At 46.1% G+C, this 25,551-nt stretch overlaps 1 protein-coding gene across 8 annotated transcripts in view; it reads left to right on the top strand.

The window, feature by feature from the left end:
• Arnt2 (aryl hydrocarbon receptor nuclear translocator 2) overlaps window positions 1-25,551 on the top strand; it is a 153,797-nt gene that overhangs the window by 82,000 nt on the left and 46,246 nt on the right. For all 8 annotated transcript variants that reach the window (XM_074061844.1, XM_074061846.1, XM_074061841.1 and 5 more), the window contains 3 exons: window positions 13,789-13,891; window positions 18,403-18,468; window positions 18,782-18,867. In XM_074061844.1, coding sequence (XP_073917945.1) covers window positions 13,789-13,891; window positions 18,403-18,468; window positions 18,782-18,867 — 255 coding nt within the window. The remainder of the gene's footprint in view (window positions 1-13,788; window positions 13,892-18,402; window positions 18,469-18,781; window positions 18,868-25,551) is intronic.

The following is a 25,551-nucleotide window of genomic DNA, read 5'->3' as shown; positions in this document are numbered from 1 at the left end:
CAGCAAGAGCAAAGTTGTTATGAGACCCTATCTGGAAAAACAAGCTTAAAGGACAAAAAGGACTGAGGGTATGACTCAAGAGGTAGAGCACTGAGCCCCTGAGGTCAAGCCCTACTACCACAAAAGGGCATAAAGTCATTAGGAGAATGCCCCTGGAAGGGTCTGTGGGATCTGCATCCCCTCCTCTTCTCTCACTTCCTGGCCCTGAAGTTAACGGGTTTCCTCTGCTATGCACTCCTGCCATGATGTACTGCTTTGCTACAGGCCCAAAAGCAGTGGGATAACTGAATCTCCAAAACTGTGAGCCAAAATAAATTGATTATGTCAGGTATCTGTTACAGCAACAGAAATTTGATTAACACATTATGTAAATAATTGCTACACTGTATTTAAGAAATAATGACAAGAAAATAACCTGTCCATGTGTAGTACAGATGTATCTTTTACAAGTATTCTTGGTCAATGATTGGTTGGATCTGCAGATGTGGACACAGGACAGAGCAAGGAGCAACTGTATTTTTCAGACCATAGCACCTCTCAATCTTGCATCCATCCCATTCTTGTGCAGTAGCTTTTGTTCAGTGTTTCTCTGATCTAATTAAGGTTCCTGCCACACTTTTCTTCAGGGGTGCAGATTTCCCTGCTGTTTTAATGCATTTTTAAATCATTTCATTAGCAAATTGCAAAGGAAAGGAGGCATGACCTGAAGTTGCATTCCCAACTCTATGTCAGCCTGGCCTCCTGCTGTACATCAGCCTGCCTGTCTATAACCCCAGAGGGATAATCGTTTACCCTTAAAATTAAAACCCTCAGGCTTGCATTTCTGGCATTTTTGTAGCATGATTCCCCCAGGAGAATTTTATTTCTTTAAATCACACTCCAGCATATTCTAAACAGGATGAAGAATTTGTACTTTTGTCTGCAGAAGAGGTGCTGGGCATGGGAGTACTGTGGGTGATGATTTTATAATGAAGAGCAGAGCACCAGGCTGCATCGGGAGGTGCCCCTGTGATCCCACATCAAGTTTGGAATGCGAATGCAGGAAAAAGTTCTGGGGCTTTGGTGAGAGCTGAGGTGGGTCTGTGCCCCAGTGCTGGTGAGAGCTGAGGTGGTAAAGGTGGCATGGTCTGTGCCCCAGTGCTGGAGCTCTCTGTCTCCTGAGAGGGGTGTCCCTCCAGTGTTCCTGTCTTGGTCATCTCATTGCTCATGAGACAATCATCTCTCTGATGCTCCCTGCACAGTGTCTGTCCTTCTGCCATCCTGCTGCTTGCCCCTTGCCTAGTTAGTGCTTCATTAGAACCTTTCCCAGATGTCAGGGAGGGGGATGGAGGGAGTGACAAGAAAACCAAACTGCTTGGCAGAAAGGTTCCTTTTGAGTGTCTGTGGGACCAGGCCTATTAGTCATAGTGCTTAGTACTTTTTGCCAGTCTCAGTCAGCGCCTGCATACAACCTCTTTCTTTTGTTGTTCTATGGCCACAGACTGGAGTCCTAAGCTAAACCCAGTGCCATCTTCCTTGGTCAAAAAGCAAAAGGGCTCAGAGAGTGTGTTTTCTTGCAAACCTGTTCCTACTCCTTGAACACAGTTCCACAGTTGGGTCGTCCATGGGTATGGCTCTTCCCAGTGAGCATGACTGTGGCAAAGCAGTCCTTCTTCCCTGCGTGTGTCTCACATAAACTGAAACTCTCTTGATGACTGGAATACCCTGTCCCCAAAGTCAGGTGTCCTTTTTCCCTGACTGCCAGATACAGGTATCATGGAACATGAATGTTCACCTTATGAGTCTTTGCTTCTAAAACCTAACTTACTGATAATCTTACATTTATATGAATTTCCCTAGGTAGTTCTGGGGAAATGGGAAGCGGAAGTTTTTCTTTTGTGACATGATGAGGCCCCTCTCTCTGCAAAGCACACTCAGTATTCATTGCCAACAACATGAAGGGGCAAATGGGGCTGCCGGAAGCACATTCCCCAAGCGTGTGGACTCTGTCCTGCCTGTGTGAGAGACAGCAGAACCATCTAGCAAGCTTAACTGCTCTGTTTGCCTTCCTGGGCTCCTGACTACCTCCAGCTCTTTGCCAATGAGTCCCAGCCCCAGGACTTTGCCCCATTCCCAGTCCCTCCCTTTTACACATCTTGCCTTTGTCCTGGGGCTCCCTTTCCTGCAGTGCCACCTCTCTGAACCCCAGGGCTCCTTTCAATACCTTCTCTTGCAGGAAGCTTTCCTTGATATTCCCTCTGCTCTCTCTGGTATAGAGATAGGCTCTGTGCCCTGCACTGCCTTTGCACTTTGTACGGCCTTCTCCTGGGTCTTTTCCAGCCCCTGCTGAGTTGGTTTACAGTTAAATGGGAACAAAGTCTCTTTTCCAGACTGTGGGCGGCTTTGCTTGGTGCTGAAACTTGCTTTTCATAGTTTCTGTTGGATGAAGGCAAATAGCAGGTCCTTGTTCCCCACCCAGCCTCTCGATGTTCATGAACTCTCTTTTGATAATATTATTCTGAAAGAAAATCTACTGCTCTAGGCCTATTCCCCCAATGCCAGGAGATGGAACTAGGCTGTTTTATTTTTCTGTAGTCTATTCCCATCTGAATTCTCCATATGCCTAACAAGCACTCGTTTCTCTCCTGCCAGCTTGAATTATGAGTATTACATGTGGTTTGGGTTGACCCTACCCAGCACGTGGTCTGGTTGGGTAGAGCTTAACATGTCTCTCCTCTGCACAGATAATCATAGAGAGTCAGAAAAGAGGAGCTGCATGAGTTGATCAGTGGCTCAGGTACTAGAGGGCCTGTGCTTCCTGTCTCTTGGATGTTGAGATTTCAGGAGGCTCTGTGAGGCTTGAGGTGGGGTTGGGATGCTTTTAGAGAGAAGCCTTAGTTCTAAATCTTCAAGAATCCCTTAGAAGACTGGCAAAAGATCTGGGGATATAGTTCCAGTGGTAATTGCTTGCCTAGTGAGTTCAAACTCCAGTTCTGCAAAAGAAAGAGAGAGAGAGAGAGAGAAAGGAAGAAAGGAAACTGGGGAAAGAGAGACATATGGATATCACAGGATATGACAGGAGTGGAGACTCAGCCATCACACAGTGGTGACAGCTCAGCATCCACAGGAGATGACTGTGATTCAGGACAGAGCTTCTAGAAACCTACTGTGTGAGGCATCCCTACCCCAGGGATACGGAGGTGCTCAATCATTGATTAGCTATGTTCACAGAGTTTGTCATCTAGAAAAAGAGGTGAGCCATCTGCCTAAGTGGTAACAATTTTCCTCATATAATTGAAGTTCCAAGTCAGTTGACTAGGTAGTCAATCAAGTAAGCGATTTACAAGCAAAACATCTCAGGGAGCTGGCAACAGAAGGGGCAGTCAGAGACATTCAAAGCACATAGAAGGATTTGATATGCCATTACTCGCTTTGAAGATGGAGGGGTTTATGATCAAGGATCTGCGAGTGTCTTCCAAGAGTGACACCCCATCCTCCCAACAGTCAGCAAGGAAACAGGCACTTGTCTGACAGCTGCAAGGAACTGCAGCTCCTTGATTTTGGCCTTCAACGATCTTCATCAGAAAACCTATCATGGAGTTTTCAAAAGCAGAGCAGTGTTGGAGGAGATAATTGTGAGTGTGTTCTAGCTGAGGACAGCTTGAAGAAGAAAAGCCTTCTTTCTAGAGCAGGAATCTAGAGAGAAAGGGAAGGACTTTCTCATTTATCCCTTGTGATTTATTTCTTGTGTTTGTAACACCTCTAAACCTGGATCCTGAAATGTTCTTAGTGAGTGTTGACCTCCGAGTCGTCCACAGAACAATGGGAGGTACAGCCAACAGCTCCACCTGGGGCCTGCTGAAAGCATTTCTTTAAAGAATGAAGCTTTCTGATATCGCATGAGTGTTAACTCCCTCTTACTAAACTGAACTCAAATGAACTTGAACCATGAGTGTCCAGGACCAACTGCATCCTGCCTGCCTGCCTGGGAAGCAGGAATGCTTTGATAGCACACCACTGACTTCTGAAGAGAATCTGGGCCATTCCTCCCCCAGACAAAAGAGAGTCCTGTCTAGGAGCAGAGACAAGCTCTTGAGAGCTAGGAGGCTAGGTGGCCTAGAGTCCATCTGAGTTTCTCAACCTCCATGGGGTGGCATCCATTTCACACTCTGATTTCCCATTTACTACCACCTCACATAGAGTGACCATATACATGATCCATCACCCAAGTCAGCACACCTTAAAAATGAAAACGGACTCTACTAATAGCTATGCTGGGTCAATAGGCAAAAGCCAGACTAGCTCAGGCGAAACCGGAAGGTGTGGTTGCTGTAACCACTCCTGCTTGGAAGGGAGCTGCTGCTCCTATAACCCCACTAAATTAAATACAAACCCATTCCTTCAGTTTCCTAGGAAAGGCCAAGATAGTCTAGAATGATCCAAAGTCTCTATGGAAAAATCAAAAGCCAATAAAAAAAATCACAGAAAGAGTTACCAAACTAAACCAAACCAAAGCCATACACAGGTTGGCTGTAATCCTATGCAGATGGCTGACCTTCTGTCCCCTCACTGCTCATTTGCTTCCATTTGGTGGGCAAATTTTCTGGTGGGGAGTATGGGGAGTGGGTGCCCAGTTTCTCCCAATAGTCCATCCTGTGCAGAGTAGACTCAGCAGTCAGACAGCCTTTATTTAAACCCCAACTCTCCACTCCTCAGCTGTGAGATGATGTTGACTGATGACTGAGTAGATCTGGGCTTCAGGTTGCTCATGGGAAGAATACAGCCAAAAAGGTCATTGTTGGGAGCAGCTATCCAGAATGCAGGCAGTAAGGAACTGCTTTGTCCAGAGACTATCAAAAATAGTAGTAGAACCTACTAAAACTTAACCTGCTTTTTATTATCACCATGCCCAGCAATTCCTGGCCATGTCCATGGTAACTAACATATTTTTCTCTTCTGAGGCTGACTTCTTTTAATGCTCTTTTCCCATCTGCACCTTTGTGCCCACTTCCTAGACTTGTGTACATCAAACAAAACAGTGCATGTAAATGCTCGTTTCATAATACGTGGCCCTTAGTAGAATGCTTGGTGAGTAAGCAGTCATTCCCGTCCTTTCTTTCTGTCACAGAGCCTTGTCTGACAGTTTGGTTGAGGTGATAAAAGCTACAATTGAACTAGTTCAGGCACAGAAAGGGACAACTTATTGGTGCTAAGGACTTGCACACCAGGATGGCGGCTCGTCTACTCTTTTATGCTCTTTTGAAGTTATTTTCATTCTTTTAGACACAATTCTTCATGAAGCCAACTTGTTGAAAGAGCCAACCTCAGACTCCCAAAGAGAAGAGAGGGAAAGCTGGTGAAAGTCACAATTTGTACATGGAGGACTCTTATTGGCTTGGTGGAATCATGTCTAGTCTCAAGACCAATCACTATCAAGGTGTTATAATTGGCCCAGCCTGTGACAGGTGCCCAGCCCCCAATCAGCCACCATGGCCAGGGGTGTGGGACCTTAGAAAAAGGTAGAAGCTCCTTTTACAACTTTCATCATAAAGGAAAATACCATGATAGCTGTTTCTCAAAAAAGCTTTGCAATGGGGCGATGGGGTAAGTATGGCTCTAGTGATGGAGTCCCTGCCTAGCAAACCAAAGGCTTTGCGTTCAACTTCCAATACCAACAAAAAGTTGGGGCAGGGGAGGGAGAGTGGTTCAAGCAGTAGAGCACCTGCCTAGCAAGAACAAGGCTCTGAGTTCAAACCCCAATGCCACCAAAAAAAGAAAAAAAAGGATAGTATATCTATACAACCCTAAGGCCCATCCACAGTCCCTTCTTTTGGTCTGGGGAGACAATGATTTGACTATAACTTGTGAATTGGTGTATTGGTAACCTTACCCACTTCTAAACTCTTGCCAGAGATAATTAAATCTGGGGAACATTGCCAACCTGCTGTCGTCTGAATGCTGGTGTCCCCCCCCACCAAATTCCTATGCTGAAGCTTTTCCTCAGTGTTACAATGTTCATAGGTGAGGTGTGTAGAACGTGATTATGTCATGAGGGCCTGATGGAATCTGTGCCCTTATAAAAGAGGGTGGAGGGAGCCTGTTTGTCCCTTCTACCATATGCAAACACAAAAGGATGCCATCTGTGAGGACTGGGCCTTCACTAGACACCAAATCTGCCAGTGTCCCGATCTTGGACTTCCCAGCCTCCGTAACTGTGAGCAATAAATTGCGTTCTTACAAATTACTTAGTCTAAGGAAGATTTTGTTACAGCAGCCCAAATGGACTAAGGCAACCCTTCAGCAGTAGAAAGCCTATTCTCTCCGAGGGTTGCCGGACACAGCACATGGCTCCAGAGTTTGTTCAGGGACAGGCTCAGGCACACGGCTTAGATTCCTGTTCTGTGGAGGGTGTTTTTTCCTGTGTGCACAGCTGCTATGATTGCTGGGGTCAACCTTTTGACAAGAACACATTGTCACTGGAACAGCAACCAAAAGCATCTTCTAGCCTCTGGGTCCCCATTTCAGGGGCCACATGCTTTTGGAAGCACATCAAATATTGTCCATCTTTGTTGCTAAGCATTATTTTTTTTTCTTGTTTTCCTCCCTTGCTATCTTGGTTTCCTCCTCTTTTAACCAAGATAAGATGTTCCGAGTTTTCTTAGAGATCCTTTTGAGGAAATAATTCTAATTTATATTTGTATTACTCTTGCAGCCTGGGGAGCATTTTTATGTGCACAAAGTTTTCTTTTGTGAGCTTATCCAAGACAAACTTCTGATTCTTCTTTTTTTAAAAAAAGTCACTACTAGCAAAAATAATACTTAAAAGTCATCTTACTAAAAACAATTACGGAAGGGGCCTTTGCTCATAGAAAAAGATGTTCTGTTCCGGAATTTTTCAATGTTTTCAGTCAAGGGCCAGTTAATAAGTATTTTAGGCTTTGTGGACCACAGTCTCTGGCCCAATTACTCAACTTTGTCATTTTATGGAAATAGCCATGGGAAAAAAGCAAATGAATCTGAGCCGCTGTTTCCCAGTTTAAGTGCATTACATATAGGTGCTGGGCAAGATTCTAGCCAAGACCATGGTGTACTGACCCTGTTCATGAGCGTTTTTGCTTTCAACTGTCTTAGAAAAATAACAGTTAAAAATTTTGAGATGAATGTGTCATATATTTTGTTCCTTTTTCATGGATAGAAAGTTGAATATAAGTAAAATGTTGACAGGATCGCTGTGAGCTTTAGGCAGATGAGGCTGTTGTTATTAACAGCCTTAAAAATGTTCTCCTTATTCATGCAGTTCTCCTTATTCATTGTGGGGAATTATGAAGATTACTTACTTGTAGAATTACTGTCCTAAGATGGAACAGATACACATATATAATTCTATTATACAGAGGGTACATGTATATAGTACCTGGAGGGTACACATATATGGTGCACATATGTGTATTTGTGCATAGATATTCATCACAGCATTACTTAGTGTATGGAAACCAGAAGATAACTTAAGTGTCAGTGGTAAACCTTACATTCAAATAATACCATAAAGCCTCTAAAATGAGGTTTGTGATAAAATCCTGCACACTTATGCTAAGTGACATGATGTGGGAAAATGTATCCATGAAACCTCAGTTACTTAAAATAAGAAGTGAGCATGCACAGAAAAAGATTGACAGCAAATACAGTGACATGGCAATGGTGTTTTTCTCTGGAGAAGATCATGTAGGATTTTATTCTGTGACTCTGTGTGTGTGTGTGTGCGTGCGCACGCGCGCACACATGTAAGAGAGAGAAAGCGAGAGAGAGGCAGAAAGAGAGATTTCTGAAAAGATCATGTTGGTTTTAGAACAAAAATGGATTTTGAGAAGAAAAATAGATAGACCCAGTTCTTCACCTTTCGGCCTGAAGCAGTGCTCTGCGTTTTTGGAGGCTGGCCTTGCTGGGGTGCTCTGTCTTAGAGAAGCTAGGCGCAGGGTTGGGCTAGAACATGACCTTGGAAGACTGCACAGCTGCACCCTCTGGTCCAGCAGGCTGGCCTCTTGGGGTGCACAAAACTGTGCCTGGAGCCTGCCAGCATGTTTTACCCTAGATCTCTAATGGCGCTCTTGTGTGTAAGTCTTTGGATCTTCTTCACAAAACTCTGCAAAACAGGGATGTGTGGTCCCATTTCCTGCCAAGTAAACTGAGACTCAGAGAAATAAGCTCCGTCTCCCACAGCTGGCATGAGGAGGACCATGTGTTGGGTTCCTGCTGCCTTTTCCACTTTAAAATGTCATGCTTATTAGTTTAACTCTCCATGGTTCTCTTCGTTCACAAATCCAGAATGGTATCTGCTTCTGGCCATGCGTGTGGGAAGGTTTCTGGAGCTTCTTTGACAAAGCCACTAATTGTGTGACCTGATCCCTGCTTGCTGTGGAGCCTGGGTACCAGTGCCACAGAGAGGAGCTCCTTGAATCTGTGCTGAAAGATGGGTGCTGCAAGGACTTTGAGGGTTCAGGCACTAAACTATCACCGTGAGAGGAATGCCAGATTTGAAAGCTGTGGCCTGGTGGGGAGGTTGGAATGTAAAGTTTCAGATGAAGCAGTTCTAGATAACCACAAGTTCCCAGATGTGATGGTGAGAATGGGGGTCACCATGGGAGAAGGAGAGCAGAATGGGAAGGCGGAGGGTGAGTGCCAAGTGGGGCTGGTTAGGTGCATCTTCCACATAGATGAGACTTTGTGGAGTGACAGCAGGTCTTGGAATGAAAAGAAAAACTAGAAATGATGTGCAGAGTCTAAAGTGAATGAAAAACAGTGACCTAGAGCTCAGAAGGCAGCAGGACTGAGGAGTAGCTGGTGGGCAAGGTAGGTGCTGTGAGTAGAAGAGCAGGGGCTCTACTGAGCAGAGTGGAGCTGCTTTCTGAGGGGCTGGGAACTAAGGAAGAGAGCCAGCCTGCCTGGCCCTGTGGGGAGGGATTAAGAGCCTCCTCTTCCAAGGGACTGTTGCTGAGGAGGGAAGGAGGCAGGGACCTGAGCATACAGGGGCATTTGAAGACAGGGGGATGGGGAGCAGTTGTGGACCATGCCTGAAGAGAACACAAATGAGAGGTAAGCAGGGTGGCTGGAAGGGTAAGCACCAGCACAGGCCACAGAAAGCAGGCTGAGCTGCATGGTGGGATCATCCTAGAGACAGGACCTTGAGAGAACAAGTCCTCTCAACCCTGAGGATAAGGATGGCTGTGGGAGAGGAACCCATGATGGAGTCATGCCCTGGATCAACTGTTCCTTAGGATCCTCTGGGACCAGCCGAAGGCATCCAGACACAGATTCTGAGCAGTCCCAAGGCTTCTGTGGGTCAGCAAAAACTTTGCCGTGTGAACAGGAGCAATGTTGCTTCCCTAGTGGGAGCCCCACTGTGGCCTGGGGACAGAAACTGATTCACATCCCATCACGCTGGGTTCAGAGCCACTTGCCTCATACACCTCCACTACTACTCAGTTTGTCCAAAATTCATTGTGCATACCCCTTTCAGGAACATGCCTACAAGGTGAAGCCAGGCAGGCTTGCATTCCAGAGGAGCTGGAGAGGAGTTCGTTGTGCCCAGAAAACCAGGGAAGCAGGCCTCGAAGCAGCCTGCTGTGGGTCATGGCGGCAGATCATGGAACGGTGTTTTCTCATTTCCTTATGTTCCCCAGCTCATGTACCACACAGCTGTGATTTATTTTCAGAGAACACTTTGGAATTTGACAGACCTTTGTGCTGGCCTGCTTCACAGCTGACACCATTTGCTATTCAGGAGATGATAAAGCAAGTGACAGTTTTCACTACAAGGGCTGTAAAAGATGCCTTCTGTGAAGGAGACAGACAGGTGTCAAACCTGGGGCAGCAAACAGCACAGTCAGCAGATGCTCCAGGCTTCTGCACCAGGCCGTGCAGAGCTCTTGGACTGAGCACCAGGCCTCTCAATGGAGTTGACTTCTGTGCACATCCAGCTCAAAGTTGGTGCATTGCAGTGGATGTGAGGTGCTTCTGGAGTTGGGATAGTGCCTATGTCCCACAGAGCCCTGGTCCACATGCACAGGGAAGACTGCCATGCCCCCGGGTTGCTGCAGGTGCAGAGGGGAGCAAGCTAAGAAGACCCAGCCCAAGACCACAAGTGCCAGATGTTCTAGGACAGAGAGCCAGCCCAGGAAAGCCAGCGTGCTGTGGGGCTGTGGTCAAGGGAAGGCACACACTGTGTCTTATGTACCTTCCCTCTATCTCCTTCCTCCATTTAGAGCAGTGGGACCCCAGCTGGGGAGGAGGAGGCTCAAGGTTTCATTTCAGCGACAGGAGCCCTCTGGACTATCAGGGGTGGGTCTCAGGGCACTGTCTTGCACTTTCTCTGGTGCATTCTTGTTCATAGCACTTATCTCCATGTGAAAATCTACCCTCCTCTGTTCCAATCCAGTCTTTGTTTTTGTTATCTCTCTCACTGACTAGAATACAATGGCCTCTGCTTGTTTAATTCTGTTGTACAGCCTGGTGCTGAGTGAATACTTATATGACACCTTGGGTAAGTCAGGATGAAATGTGGGAGTCAGTCAGGCAAAGGGAAGGGGGCTTCTTAGGGCAGAGGCTGCTGGGAGGAGGCAGAGGTGAGAGAGGAGATAGCACTCTGAGGAGTTTTGAGTTGTTCTGATCAGTGACTCCAGGTGGAGCAGGAGTCATGGGTGAATGGGGAGACATGAGAGATGAGCAGAGGTCAGGTTTTGTGCTTTCATGTTAGGCTGCAGGACATGGATTTACCTGGGACTCACTAGTGGGGAGCATGAGAGGTTTTCAAAGAAGGCTGTGACCATGACAGTGGGTTTAAGTCTGCCACATTGACTGGCTGCTTCTTGCGTGCAAAATCACTTTTATGAGTAGAGTGTCACACACAAATGGAGTGGTTACACCATTTTGCAGAAGAAAAACTCAAAGACCAGCAGGGCTGCCTGCCTGAGGTCACATAAGTGAGAGAGCCACAGTCATTTGTGCGTTTTCAGTAATGAATTATGGTGTCAATGCAGAGGAAAGATTGTCAAAAACAGAGGATAGGATGACTGCCTGGTACAGGTGTCCATCCAAAAAAGCAGGAGCTAAGGTGCTATCCAGATGGAAAGAGAACTATGAAGATGAAAGGAAGGGACCCAGGAGGAATACTGGTGACTGATACAATGTTGGAGTGAGTTTTTCAAATGCTCTACTTGGTAAACATTTATAGAGTACTTTCTGTGATCTATACACAGTTTCCATCACTTTGTAACATGAACTGATTTACTGCTTACAATAACCATCCAAGAAAGTCCTGTATCTTCACTTTATGGGTGGAAAAGCTGAGCACTGCAGTGTCATGTAACCTGTTGGAGGACACACAGCAAGTGGGGAAGGCAGGATGGATGCTGGATTGGAGTGCTAGAGTTCATGGTCTGCACTAGTCATATCTAGCTTGAGCAACTGAACAGTGTTGGTGCCAGTGACTAAGATAGGAACTTTGGGCAGGAAGACACACCTGTTTTTGGATCTGTGGACTCTAGGATGTCAGTGAGATGCCCAAGAGGCAGCTGGGCACATGAAAACTTCTAAGAGAGTTCTGGTGTGTTAAAGAAAAAAATGACTCATGCAGCTTGTTAAAGATAGTGAGAAAGACTCTGTTCAAGAGGGTGGTGGCAGTAGGTGAAGGGACCACAGCAACAAGGCTTTGGAATGGAGGAAACAGATCGGACTCTGAATCCAACAAAGACCAGTGGAGATTTATAACCAAGGAGCAAGGTAAGGCACAGTGGATGAAAGATTACTAAGAAGAAACTTTGGGGTGAGGAGAATTCTTGCTAGACCTACTCAACAGAATTCTTGCTGAAAGCAGGCCAGAGTGATAAGATATCAAGGGTGGTCAGGTATCAAGGAGGAGGATTTTTGCCAAGCTGTGTTAGTCAGCTTCCTTTTACTCCAACAAAATACCTGAGATAATTAACTCACACAGTGAAAAGTTTATTTTGGCTCATGATTTTGTAGGTTCCAGTCAAAGACTGGACAGACCCTGTAATGGTCCTCTATGGGGGTTTTAGATGGCAGTGGGGAGAGCATGTGGAGAGCCACTTCTCATCATATAAGCCAGGAAGCAGTAAGAGAAAGAAGAGTTCATGGTCTCACAATCCCTTGCAAGGGCATGTCCCAATGACCTAAGGACCTCCCACTAGGCCCCACCACTTAAACGTACCACCACCTTTGCCACCCTGGGAAACAAGTGTTTAACACATGGCCTTTGGGAGTCGTTCCTGTAAACCATAGTTCTGGCTTAGCTGGAGTCTTTCTCAAACTGGGATCAGAGGACACAGAGCAAACCCAAGGTGGAGCCTAGTCCATCAGAGGCTCAGAGGGGGAATCCTTGAAATGTAGTCAGAGGAGAGCACGTTTTTTGCTGGAGATGGGTGCCTTGATGTCATCAACATGAAGGAGACAGGAGCAAGAATGTCGTGGGGGTCTCGGGGAAGAGTGGGAGAGAAGAGGGCCAAGGCCCAGCCCTGGGGATACCAACAAGGGGCCTGGCTGAGGCAGAGGAGCCACCACCACCAGAAAGGAGAGGCTGGAGGAAATGGTGTCCCAGGGGAAGGGTGCTCTAAGGAGGGACTAGTTGAGGCAAGGGACAAGGTGAAGAGGGGCTGAAAAGCATTTGTTGCATGACAACAGAGATCTGGGCTAGAGTGGCATCCACAGAGCTGTGGTGGGGACAGCAGATTGCAGTGGGCTGGCCACAGAGAGGAGGCAGAAGTGTAGACTGTGAGTGTGGACAGGACAGTCTGGCCATAGATGGTCACAGAACAGGATCTTCAGGGTTTGGGTTCTCCCCAAGATGAAAGAGATGCGATGGTGTGAAATACTAGAGGAAATAGATGGTAGAAATTGCTGAGTGGGAAGAAGTCAGTGGATGAAAGGAAGCCCCACTGGTGGTCACCTGCCTTCCTGAGGTGAGAGCAAGGGAGGTGATGGAGGCAGAGAAGGTGGAGGACAGAGACTTCCCAGCAGGAAAAGAGAGGAAGGCCTCAGCGGCGACAACATCTAGATTTCTGACTAGATTTCCACACTGGTGGTGGTGCTTGTGCTGGTGGTGTTCAGGAAGGAGACAGTGAAGCTGCAGAGGTGCAGTCAGCTGCTGGTGAAGTGGATCTAACCAGCAAAGGAGGTAGAAAGGCAGGGTCATTAGCATCAGAGGACACCACCAAAACCTTGGAGGGGATAAAACTACACAAGGAATGAATATGTGGCATAAGAAATGATGGCTGAGGACCGAGCCCTGAGGAGTGAAGAGGCAGATGGGGAAACAGTGCTGGGTAGGAAGCCCGGGGTAGGGAAGGTTTTTGAAAAGGGATCAGTGTATAATTGGGTAAAGTCCAGCACAGCAGTTGGATAAAATAAAGGAAAAAATGTGTTTTGGATTTAGCGATGAGGAAGTTGTTGATGACCTTGGCAATCTCTGTATTCATGGAGTGGGGGTTGGAGACAGCCAGAGTGAAGTGACTTGAGGCACTGGAATTCAGCAAGTGTGGCAAGTGGAAATTGCTCGGAAGAAAACAAGGCATTTTGAATTGTATGGATTTCATTGCTTTGTGAGTTTCCTGCCAAAGAATGTTGGGACTGCCAAGAAACAAACAATTTGTGCTGCCCCACTTGTCCTCATGTGGCAGAGCTGTGAACACCCTCCCCACCTCCCTTCCTCTGTCTTCGGATCTCAGGCAGAGGCTGGTGCTAATGTCCTTCTTTCTCTCTCTCTCTCTCTCTCTCTCTCTCTCTCTCTCTCTCTCTCAGGCCGGATCCTGGATCTGAAGACAGGGACGGTCAAGAAGGAAGGGCAGCAGTCGTCCATGCGTATGTGCATGGGCTCCAGGCGCTCTTTCATCTGCAGGATGAGGTCTGTTGGGACAAGCGGTGGGCCATGCTATGGTGGGTGTACTTCTCTGACCCCATTCAGGGCCTGGGCTGACTCTGCCAAGGTCACAGGTGCTGACTTGGTTTCTCTCTAGTGACCTTTTCTTGACTCAGCCTATGAGTATAGACTCTACCATGGAAATTTCCTCTCCTTCTTCCTCCCAAGCTTTTGTTTGGCTTCCCACCATGTTCTGCCTATTCCTACTTTCACACCCCCTTGTCCACTGTGCCTCTTCAAACTCTACCTATTCAGCCTCTCCAGTGTTCTGTATTTCTCACCATGTTTTGTATTGAAACCATTGATTCCATACTTACTCTTATATTTCCTTGACAACTCATTCATTTTAATTGGCCTCTAACTATTACATTGTTGATTGATAGTTTAAGTGAAAGTGTCTTGGCTTCATGAACCAATTTTAATGCCCTGAGGATGGGCTGTGGTCTGTGCCTCTTTGAGTCTCCCTGACATCTAGCAAGCATTCTGCACCTTTAGATATCACTTGTATCCATGACAGAGTGGGTCCAGAATCCCTTTGGTTGCCAAAACCCTGGATTCTCAAGTCCCTTCTACAAAATGTCCATAGCATTTGCAAGAACCTATGCACATCTTCCCACACACTAAATCATCTCCAGATGACTTACACTACCTAATGCAATGGACATGCTGTATCAGCACTGTTACACCTTATTATTTAGGGAATAATGACAAGGAAAAACATTTGCACATTTTTCAAATGTTTTGTTCCATGGATACTGAGCCCATGGATGTGGAGGGCCAACTTATTTTGGTTTATGTGTCATTGTTGAAGAAATATGGGACTCACTGGACTTGTGGTAATCAGGGGAGCTTGGCTGTGACTCAAAGAAGAAAAAGCTGGACTCTTGAACCCTCAAGACCAGTTCAGGCACCCCTATAGCATCCCCCCCATGGCCCCAGAGGGGCGGATGGCACGAGCTACAGATGGGAGGTGTAGGATGAGTGGGGTTGTCAGTGCCATGGAATTGAGGAGGTTGTGACACGGGTTGGAGCCACTCAGCTTCTCATTCTGTTAGCCATCAAGTTTCTATTGAGAACCACCTGTGCTGGAGACTCACGTGCCAGCAAGCCAGTGCTCAGTAAAGTAACCAAAATCCTTGCCTGCAGTGCCACGGAGGAGATCAATTGAGGAATAGGAGTGATTGATATTGCTAATTGACACGTTGTGTAGGCTGGAAGGGGAAGAACTTTGATGGTGGTATTTGCATAAAGACCTGAAGAAAGTGGATGCATGAGACATGGAATTATCTGGGCAAAGAGACTGTGCAATAGATGAAAAGACAAGTGCAAAGGCACTGAGGCAGAATGTTCTTGGGACATGTAGGAACAATAAGGAGATTGCCATTTCAGAAGCAGGTGCTGGGGGAGAGCAAGCATAGGAGATAAAGTGAGGGGGTCAGAGGTGTTGGATCATGTCACCCTTCTAAGGTTAAGCTTTGACTCTGAGTGAGATGGGACGTCTTTGGGGTCTGATCATAGAGTCACATGTTCTGAATGAGATTTTACAATTGCTCTGGCTTTGTGTGGAATAATGCATTAGAAAAGTGTGGAGATGGTGATTTAGTGACAAGTGCTCAGATTTTGAATGTATTTCAGAGATGGAGCTAGCCTGAAGGTAGGGCATGAGAGAAGTCAAAGATAAGACTAAAATGTTTGGCTACCTCCATTCCTAGTGAATGGAGTACCATTTACTAAGGTAGGAAAGATTGGGTTAGGGCAGAACGGAGCTTCAACTCTGAGACTGAGGTGCCCATCAGACCTCTAAATGGAGAGAAAAGTAGACAGTTGGATTCCCTGGAACCCAAGCAAGGGGCTGGAGCTAAAGGTGAGGACGTAGGGGTTGATGTCAAGAGATGTTACCCATGAGACCGAGATGAGCATCAGGTCACCTGGGAATCTAGTGCAAACAGGAGACCTGAGGACTGCATGTTAGGCAGGTGATGCCAGCAAGAGACAGAGGCATGGCAACAGGTGGGAGGGAGCCAGAGAGGGCTGTTTCTGGGAGAAAAGAGCAGCCACCCACCAAATGCTATTGGTGAGTCTTTGTGTTAACCAACTGTTCATCACCATGATGGATACCTGAGAGAAACAGCTTAAGGAGAAAAGAATTATTTTGGCTCATGGTCTCAGAGGTTTCCTGGCTTCCATCCTGGTGGCAAGAGCCTGTGATGAGAAGGATACTCATTTCATGCAGCCAGGAAGGAGAGAGGGGAGGGGCTGGGGACAAGTTATACCCCAGGGCCTCCAGTGACCTATTCTCTGCAACAAGGCCCGCCTCTGAGTTTACACCACCTCCCAATAATGCCATCAATGTATGAGTCCATTAATGGATTAATCCACTGATAAGGTTAGAGCCCTCATGATCCAGCCACTTCCCAAGGCCCATCTCTGAACATCTGTGCTTTGGGAATCAAGCCTTAATACATGAGATTTTTTTTTTGGTGGGGGGAGCATTTATTATCCAAACCATAACAATCCAGAAAGTGAGGACTGAATCTGGATCACTGGACCTCAGAGAGAGACACAGTGGGAGCTAGAGCTGCAAGCAGGTGAAAGAAGCCAATCTCAGAACCTCTTCCAGAGAGGGGCCTGCCCCAGCTCCCCTCCTCCTAACCAGGCTGTGAGATTCTGCATTGGTCTTGCTTTAGCCACTGTCTGACCTCCCCCACCTCCCTGACAAGCTACCTGATCCCGGGGGGGTCTCAGGCTCCAGTCCTAGCACTGCACAGCCTCTGGCTAAAGTTGCTTCCTCTCAGGCGTTTGCTGCTAAAACTGACTTGGCACTTGTGTATCTCTTTTGGGTACTATGAGGTTCCAACAGAAGATACTTTAAAAGATGTGTTTTCACTGATTCAAAGTCTTTTAAAGGTCCATGTGCTTTAAACAAATCTGTTCATCTACAGGCTGGCTAATCCCCTGTGGTGAAGGAGGTCTGCCTCCCCAACCCTTAGCTGGAGCCTGCAGAGACATTTGGCCCCTTTTCAAGAAATGGCCCTTCAGGGAACTGGTGATAGTTGTCCTTCCCCTGCATCTGCTCCTCTCCAGGCTGAGCAGCTGGAATTAATTCTTCTAGAAGGCACAAATGAAACCCCCTTCATCACTTGCCTTAGGTCACAAGATGGCACTGGAGTGACAAAAAAAGTCTCCGTTTGATTCGGATGGAGTTGCAGGCAGCCTGCTTCCCTTTCATCAGGCGGGGGCAAGCTAGGTACAGGAGTCACATGCATGAATATCCACCTAGGGACAACAAGCAATCAGTTAATGAAGTGTTTCACAGCAGGGTCCATCCTGCAATGCTTCAGTGAATAGTCAATGCCCATCCTAGCTTGGAGGCCTTCCATGGCCCCAGCTATCCAGATTCTTAATTGCACCATGCAAACAATTCCCTTATGAAGTAATTGCTTGGCAGTGTCATGGCTTACATGTGTATTAGCACCCTGCGATGCCATTATTACTGCCCTACCAACCAAATTTACGCAGTTCCCTTCTTGGCCTGGCATGCCTCTAGGGGATGTGTTCCATGTTGCTTGTTGAAGCACCAGGCACATGCTACCCAGACTGACCCAAGAGATGGGCAGCTTGGCTGTCTGCTGGACATAACCTTCTCAGATAAAGCCAGAATGGGCAGAGGCCCTGCTGGCATCCCTGGGCAGCAGTGCCACAAACTGACCCTGTTGTGAAACCTTGGAGGTTCTAGCAGCTGTCTGAGGTCCCAGAGTATAACTGGACTCTTAGCTTTTCTGTGTTGCAGATAAGACAGCCAGGCTCTCTCTTGCCATGTAGTTGGGAAATGGAAATGCACTTCTTGAATGGGCGTAGCAAGCAACAGTCAGAGCTGGCCACAGTGCAGGCTTGGATGTTTGGCACCTGGGATGCTGAGAGGGTCATTGAGAGGTCCTACCAGAGTAGGGAATGTACACTTTCACACCCCCTGGGTCCAGGGGGAGCCCACAGAAAAACCTGGTTCTGTGCCTCTTCCTCCCTGGTTTCCACTCTCTCCTCAGCCAGCCATGCAGGGGAGGAGGGAGCCATCTACAGCTGTAATGCTAAAGCCCAAAAAGATGCTCATCAGCTGGCCATATGTGTTTCGAGCTGATGTTTCTGCTCAGGCCCGAAGAGACACTGCTACTGTCATCGCCCTCTTCCCTGCTTCCTGAAAGCCACCCAGTTACTGAAATGATCTGTGGGACTGAGCACAGCTAGGCTTCTCCTACAGTCTTTCTGCAGCTCTGGGCTGGGCCCCAAAATGCTTTCCATGTGGTTTGTAAAGTGGGTCCCATTCTCCTTCCTCTGATGGCGATCAAAATCCAAAGGCATGCAAGGAAGGAAATTGGCCACAGGCCTCACCTGAATGAAGCTGTAAGCACCCAGTAAGGCCCATTGACTTGGTAGCAGCACTCTGTGCTTCATAAACTTACCTGCTCTTTGCTCATCCTAACATATTTGTCAACCCTTAGGTGTGGAAATGCTCCCTTGGACCACCTGCCTCTAAACAGAATAACCACCATGAGAAAAAGGTTCAGGTCAGCATCCCTGTCTAATGGGTACTTGGGACCGCACTGGTTGATGGTGTTAATGCCCTGCACTGAGGAGTGGCCCAACTTACAGAGGGGTTGAGTAGAGAGGACCAAGAGGTTCACACATTGATCAGGGTGGCAATGGCTGAGGCGAGAACAGGAAATTGAGTGGAATTGTGGGAGGAGCGAACAAGGGGAGTCAAGATTCAAAACCACTAAGACAGGCAAGGGATCCCAGTAGCTTAAGTGCCAAAGGAGTCCTTGACATCTTGCCTCATCCCCATATGTTGAAAATGTGTCACAGATATTCTTTCCTTAGGAATGGCCTTGGCCCTGTGAAAGAAGGAGAGGCCCAATATGCCGTGGTCCACTGCACAGGATACATCAAGGCCTGGCCACCAGCAGGTAAGCAGAGCTGCATACATGGGATTCTGTTAAGAATGTGCTCTTAGAGGAAGAAGCAAGAAAATACTTTTATTTTCCTTTATAGTCAGAACATAGTAATCTTTGTCATTGAAAAAGCCCTGCTGTCTGAAACAAAGGTTTCCTGCACAGGTGATGGGAATCTAATAACTCACTCTTAGGTTCTTTCACCCAGAACCCTCTGCAAAGTCAGAGTGGTAATGTGAATGACATTTGTGACAAGTTGTCAAACCACAGTGAGACACATTTACAACCCCTGGAACAATTAAACAAGACAAGTAGGACAGGTGGTAAATAGTGTTGGTTAGGCTGTAGAGTGACTGAAACCCATTCACACTGCTGGTGGCATGTGACTAGTACAGTCACTGACCTTTCCTCAGAATGTCAGACATGTACTGATTGAGCACTCTCACTTCTAGATATCAACACAAAAGACATGAAAGCCTATGTCTACAAAGAAATTTGTGCACAAATGCTTATAGCAGTATTATTCATAATGGCCAAAAAGGAGAAACAACTTATGTACCAAGTGGTAGGTGGACAAATAAAATGTGTTTCCATAACAGAATACTATTCAGCCATGAAAAGCACTAAAGTATTGACACATCGTATAATATTGAGGAACTTTAAACAACATGCTAAGTGACAGTAGCCAAATACAAAAGGCCCCATGGTATATCATTTCATTTACATGCAATGTCCAAAGTAGACAAATCCATCAAGCAGAAAGTAGATTGGGTTTCCAGGTGTTCCTGGGAAGGAAGATAGGAATGAGTGCTAATAAGAACAGAGGGTTTTTTGAGAGTAACAAACGTGTCCTAAAATTAGATCAGAGTAATAGTTCCATCATTCTGTAAAGATTGTTCACTTTCAGATGGTGAATTTTACCACATGTGAATTATAGCTTAAGAAATTATTTATTTATTTTGTGCTGGGGGTCAAACCCAGGGGCTTTCATAATTTTAAATTTCCTGTCCACTAATTTCAAAATCTATGCCTGGTTCTGACCCTTCAGGCTGTCACAGATTGCCTTTTAGTGTGTTTTGTCATTCTTCATGAGTTACAGACATAATGCACCAGGTAATAAGAGCTCAGGTGAGTGAGCATTTAGTGTAAGGTCTCACAGTGATCTTTGTAAACGGTGGCTGTTCAGTGTTCATTGTAGCCATGAGTGCCAGGAGCTATAAATTCCTCTGCGTTCTTGTTTCTTACCCTGAGTTCCTTGGGTTTCTTAGAGATCTTCTTCTTAGGTAGCATCCGCGCCTTGCAGGCTGTAACCCATGGCTGCTGTGGTGGAATCTGTTGGTGAGGTGATTGCCTGGGGAAGGGGAGCCTTTCTGTCATCTAGTGACTAAACCTGCCCTTGGGTGGGCCTGTGTCCAAGGGCTGGACCTTCACAAGTGTTTTCTAGTCTTCCCTTCTTAGGCCAACTGGGAAGGACAGAAGGGCTGGAATTGGGAACTACCCTTCCCCCAGATGAGATTTGGCTGATGTCTTTTATCTTAGAGAGCAGCCTGTTATGGAGAATGCTCAGGGTTGATTTCAAAAAGTTAATCCTTCCAGGGACAGGAGGTAGCTTTTCTTAGTTTTTCACTGTGAGAACCTGGTAGGGCTTTTGGAGGTAAAACCCATGAAAATGTGAGAGACCGTTTATGTACAGCTTAAAAAGACATTCTTAAGGATACATAGAATAAAGTTTGATCATATAGATTCATCTGTTCGTTTAACAAGGATGCCTGTCATCCCAGCAGGATGTGTAAATAGAATATGTAAATCCCACATTTACGTGGGATGTGTAAATACAATGATCCGGGTCCAGGCTGGCCTGGGCATAAATTCAAGACCCTACTCCAAAAATAATTAGAGCACCTGCTGAGCAAGCATGAGGCCCTGAGTTCAAACCTCCGTACTGCCAAAAAGAATTTTTAAAGATAAACAAGAAGTGAATATGGCAGAGTATTTGAATTACTTAAGAATCCAGGTTGGTATTAGGAGGTTGTTTTTTTTTTTTGTTTTGCTTTGTTTTTGCAGTGCTGGGGTTTGAACTCAGAGCCTACACCTTGAGCCACTCCACCAGCCCTTTTATGTGATGAGTTTTTTCAAGATAGGGTTTTGCAGCAAATAGCCTGGGCTGATTTTGAACCATGATCCTCCTGATCTCTGAAATCTCTAGGATTTCAGGTGTGAGGCACCGGCACCCAGCTAGGAGGTTGTTTGGAGTAAGGAAAAAAAAAGAGCAAAAGGATGTGGACCCTTGGAGCGAGATTTCCAACAACACTCAGTTCTCCAAGCACATGAGATGGCCAGATGTATGGCAGAGTTGAGCAAAGCTCTCCGGGATACCAAACAGACTTTAGGGAGTGCTCAGATTAGTGGGGAGACCAACACATGCCTAGGTGACTATAGAAGAGTGTCAGGGCAGTCAGCCCTGGGGCCAGAGGAATGGTCCCTAAACTGCCTGGGGTCAGGGAAGGCTTCCTGAAAAAAGTCTATAAAGGTGCTGGATAGTATTGTCAAATCCTGCCTCTCAGGACCCACACCAAGGGAGCCACCTCATTCTTACTGAAGGTTCTTTCACTCAAATTAGTTAACATTCTCATTATACCAGGCAGATTCTTCTTCCTGTTTCTGGCCTCAAAGTGATCTCTTTCTTGCAACCTTATGTGAGCTCCAGGCCTATGATCTCACAAGAGAAATGCCATGATCGAGGTAAAACTCACACTAAGCATCCTTGGGGCAGGAGGGAGAAAGAAGGCTGTAACGCAGGGGACAGGCAGGTGCTGCATTCAGCACCTGCAATCTGATTCTACCCGAGCTCTCTTGGCATTGCCTGTAGCTGTGTGACTGCTAAAGTTGGTGTGTGCGGGGGCAGGACAATTTATTCTGCATTAAGTCTTCAGCGATGGCCCTTGAAACTTTACCACATGAGAAATGGTTGAAGGAGCTTGGGTGTTTAACTTGGAGACAGTGAGACATGATTTCTGTCTTCAAGTATTTGAGGGGGTGTCATATAAAAGAAGAATTAACCTCTGGATAGTTACAGAAGGCACAATTTGGACCAAAAGGAGAATGTTACCAGAAGGCAGATTTTAACCCAATAGAGAGAATAAGTATTAAAAATTTATATTTAGACACATTAAGAATGTGGGGAAAAATCAACTTCACTGTTAATCAGAGCTGCAAATTAAAACAACTTGATACCATCCCCCTCTTACCTCCTAATGGCAAAAAAAAATAGAAAAGACAAAATCTACAGTGTTGGCAAGGTTCAGAAAAAACAGAAATGTTTATGCATGGCTACTCGGAATACAGATTATCTATAAACTAATTTAGCAGTATGTATTAAATACTTTAAATGTGTATTCTTTAAGATACAAGAGTTGCACTTCTAGGAATTTATTCTTCTGATTAAGGAATTAATCAGAGATGGGTATGTGTAAGTGTCCAAGCATTACTTGTGCTTGTGAACAGCTCAAATCTAAATTTCGATGATAGTGAATTGGTTAAAGTAGCATGGAGCATCAATGTGGTATAATTGTAGACAGTCATTTAGCAGACGTGCTTTCAAGAGATGTTTAAGAACAAAGCAGAGGGCTAAGAAGTGTAAAATTGGCTATCAAGCATGCACATCGTGATCCCAATATTTTTAGATTTAGATGAATAAAATGTGTCCATGGATTGAAAACTTACACACAAAATATTAATCAGCATTATTTCAACATAGTAGATTATTGGGGTTTTTTCAATTCATTTCTGTGTTTTCCAAGTTTTCATGTGACTTTAATCATCAGAGAAAATGACACTTCTGAGAAATCAATCTGAATTTCTAAAGAGACATCCCAGACAATTGGATTGAATGGTTTATACTGAACTTAAAAGTTGTATCTTTTTGTTTGCTTTTTTGCAAACAACTTGTATTTAGTTGGTTGAGTTTTTGTGAAGATAAAGGTTCTGGAAAACAAGGTTCTCTCCTGCTTGATGCAGATGGGTAGCCTTCAGGATATGTAGCTGACACCACCTTGTTCTGTGGCTGCTAATACTCTGCTTCATGATTGATCACTACATTCTTAGCACATGTAACACCGTTCTGTGCTTGATGTTGAGATGGCTCCAGACCCGGGGCATGCTGTGTTCATCTTTGCACACCAGGCAAGGATGGATGGGTGGTTGGATGCATGGGTGGATGGGTGGATGGATGGGTGGATGCATGGGTGGATGTGTGGACCAGCAGAAAGAAGGTGGAATGGAGTGGAGGGAGAGTGTCTCTTGCCTAGTCAAAAAAAAATAGCCAAGGGGATGGTATGTGAAAGAATTTCTTGCCAGAATTTCTGAAAGTTAATAGAACCTACTTACCCATTTTTTTAAGATGACTAGAGACTCATCTGGCATAGAGGAGGTGGCTGAAATGAAGTCACAGCAGTCTGACCCTATTATAAGGTCATGGAATTGGAGCACTGGAGCAGCAACTTACTTAATGATTGCACGGAGCCTTGTCAATTTACAATGCTGCCCCTGCTCCTCATGAGCTCAAACTCCATAATTATAAGCAATGTCTTGGTTCAGAGGTACGAAAATTCCTAGTCAGGAATTATGAAGATTTATGACTGCCAGCCACAGTTGCTGTAAATCTCTAAAGGTGAACTCAAAAGTCTGTAAAAGTGGACAGCAGATGTAGACTTTGTGGCACAAACAGGGCTTTGCTGACAGGTTCTTTAACAGTCCCCTTGCAACACATGTAATTAGGCCTGAGCCAGTTAGCTGTGCCTTAAAACAGCTCTTTCTCCCTCCTTCCTGCTGAGTCCATGCTACGTGTAAACTTCACAATGGATTCTGATATATTCCAGAAGTCCTTTCTATTACATAGTAGCCTTTGCAATTAGCTTCACAACGTTTATGCTATATTGTTCCATTTAAAATATTTGGGGTATTACTAAAAGAAAGGCCAGTCTGAAAGACAATGAGTTCCTTGTCCAATCCTACAGTTACTTAGTTTACCAGAAATCACCCATAAATGGGTTCATTTTACATGTTGTAACTTGTGCTCAGAGTCCAAAGGACACTGAATTTCTAAAGGTCTGACTTACATCCATGCTGTTTTGATGGCCCAGCACCTTTCATTTCACAGACTATCATTCATCCCTGAGCCAGAAGTCATTTCTAATATAGAGACTGCCTTTTCCAGGAACCATCATGGATCTGCCTGGTTCATCACTTAACCATGCATGGAAAATGTCTGGTTAAGTGGCAGTGTCTCTGCACAGGAGAGCCAAGGTCTGACCCCAGAGAGAGGGAGTTTGTCCTGGGCTGCAACCAGTCCCTAGGACCATCCAGGTCTGGGAGGGTTTGTTGGCACCCTAGTGTGCTTTGCCCTTGGATCCTTTTCTTCACTTTGCTGCTAGACTTTCAGTAAGCCTCGGCCACAGCATGCCAGAGGCCTGAGGTTATTTTGGAATCTGGCTGAGAGCTGCTGAGGTCAGGCCAGCACTTCACTGACAGCTCAGCCCTGCCATGAGCTCATCTCCAACAGCCCTGGGCTTCTCACAGTATGCTTGTTGAACATGGTGTTTGTTTTTCTACTACTTGAAAGTTTCCAAAAGCTGCTTGTCTGTATTGAGGCCACCAAGTCACAAAGTGGTGGCTGGACCCCTGCTCTCCCCAGCCCTCAGCCCATGATGCATACACCATCAGGTCTCCTGCTCACAACCTCTCCAGGCATCAAGGACATGACCCTGTCTTATCATATGGAGAATGACAGTCTTCTGGCATTCTTGTTCTCAGACAGGGCAAAGTCTCCCTTCTGTTTCCTTCTATGAATGTTTTCTAAGTTCCTGCCACAGGCCAGGCACTTTACAAGGGGAGGCTGACATGGTTCCTGCACAAAAGGAGTTCACAGTGCTGAGGAGGGGATGGATGGGCATGCAGGTCAGTGGGAAGTCACAGGTCGGGAGTCATAACAGAGGCATAGACCATCTTCTGGGGAGTGTTAAGGTGAGCTCATCATCCTGTGTCCCGCAGCTGAGCCTTACTGAAAGCCTCTCAGACAAAGAGAGTGACATGAGGAGAAAGAGGAGATGTGCTAGTTAAAAAAGCATGGCAGGCATGGGAAATAATGTGGGCAAGGTTAAAGGCGAGGTTGTAACGATGGTGGTTTTCACTGGAAAGTGCTCACTTTGTGCCAGGTTCAGTGACATGCATTATGCTGTCTGATTTTCAGGACAATCTGGTGAGTGCTGTTACTGTTGTTAGCGTCTGTCTACAGATGGGAAGTCCGAGGATAGCACAGTGAGGCAATTAGCCCAGCACACACAGTTGGTACGTAAGTAGGGTCAGGTTGCACAACAGACCTTCTTGTTATTGTGAAGGCTTCTCCAGGTGGGAGAGATGCTGTGCTGGAACCACATGAACTCCTTGTGGTTGGTGGAGGGGCAGGTGGACGTAGAAGTGTCAGGTGGGGCTGGGATCTGTGTGCTAAGCCTGGGAGCTTAGACCCTTTCCTACCTTCTACCTAGAGTCACTGAAAGTGACTGCAGTTTTTTGAAGGTCATTCTGCAAGTTGAACTGAAGAGGGGAAGGGGACAGAAATAGGCCCAAAGGCCATGGTCCCAGCGAAGACTGGAGTTTATGACAGTTCCCGGGGAGAAACTGTGAAGCCACACTGGGACAGTT

Source organism: Castor canadensis, chromosome 19, assembly GCF_047511655.1.
Source record: "Castor canadensis chromosome 19, mCasCan1.hap1v2, whole genome shotgun sequence".
In the NCBI taxonomy this organism is placed as follows: domain Eukaryota; kingdom Metazoa; phylum Chordata; class Mammalia; order Rodentia; family Castoridae; genus Castor; species Castor canadensis.
This window is presented reverse-complemented; position numbering and strand designations above follow the sequence as displayed.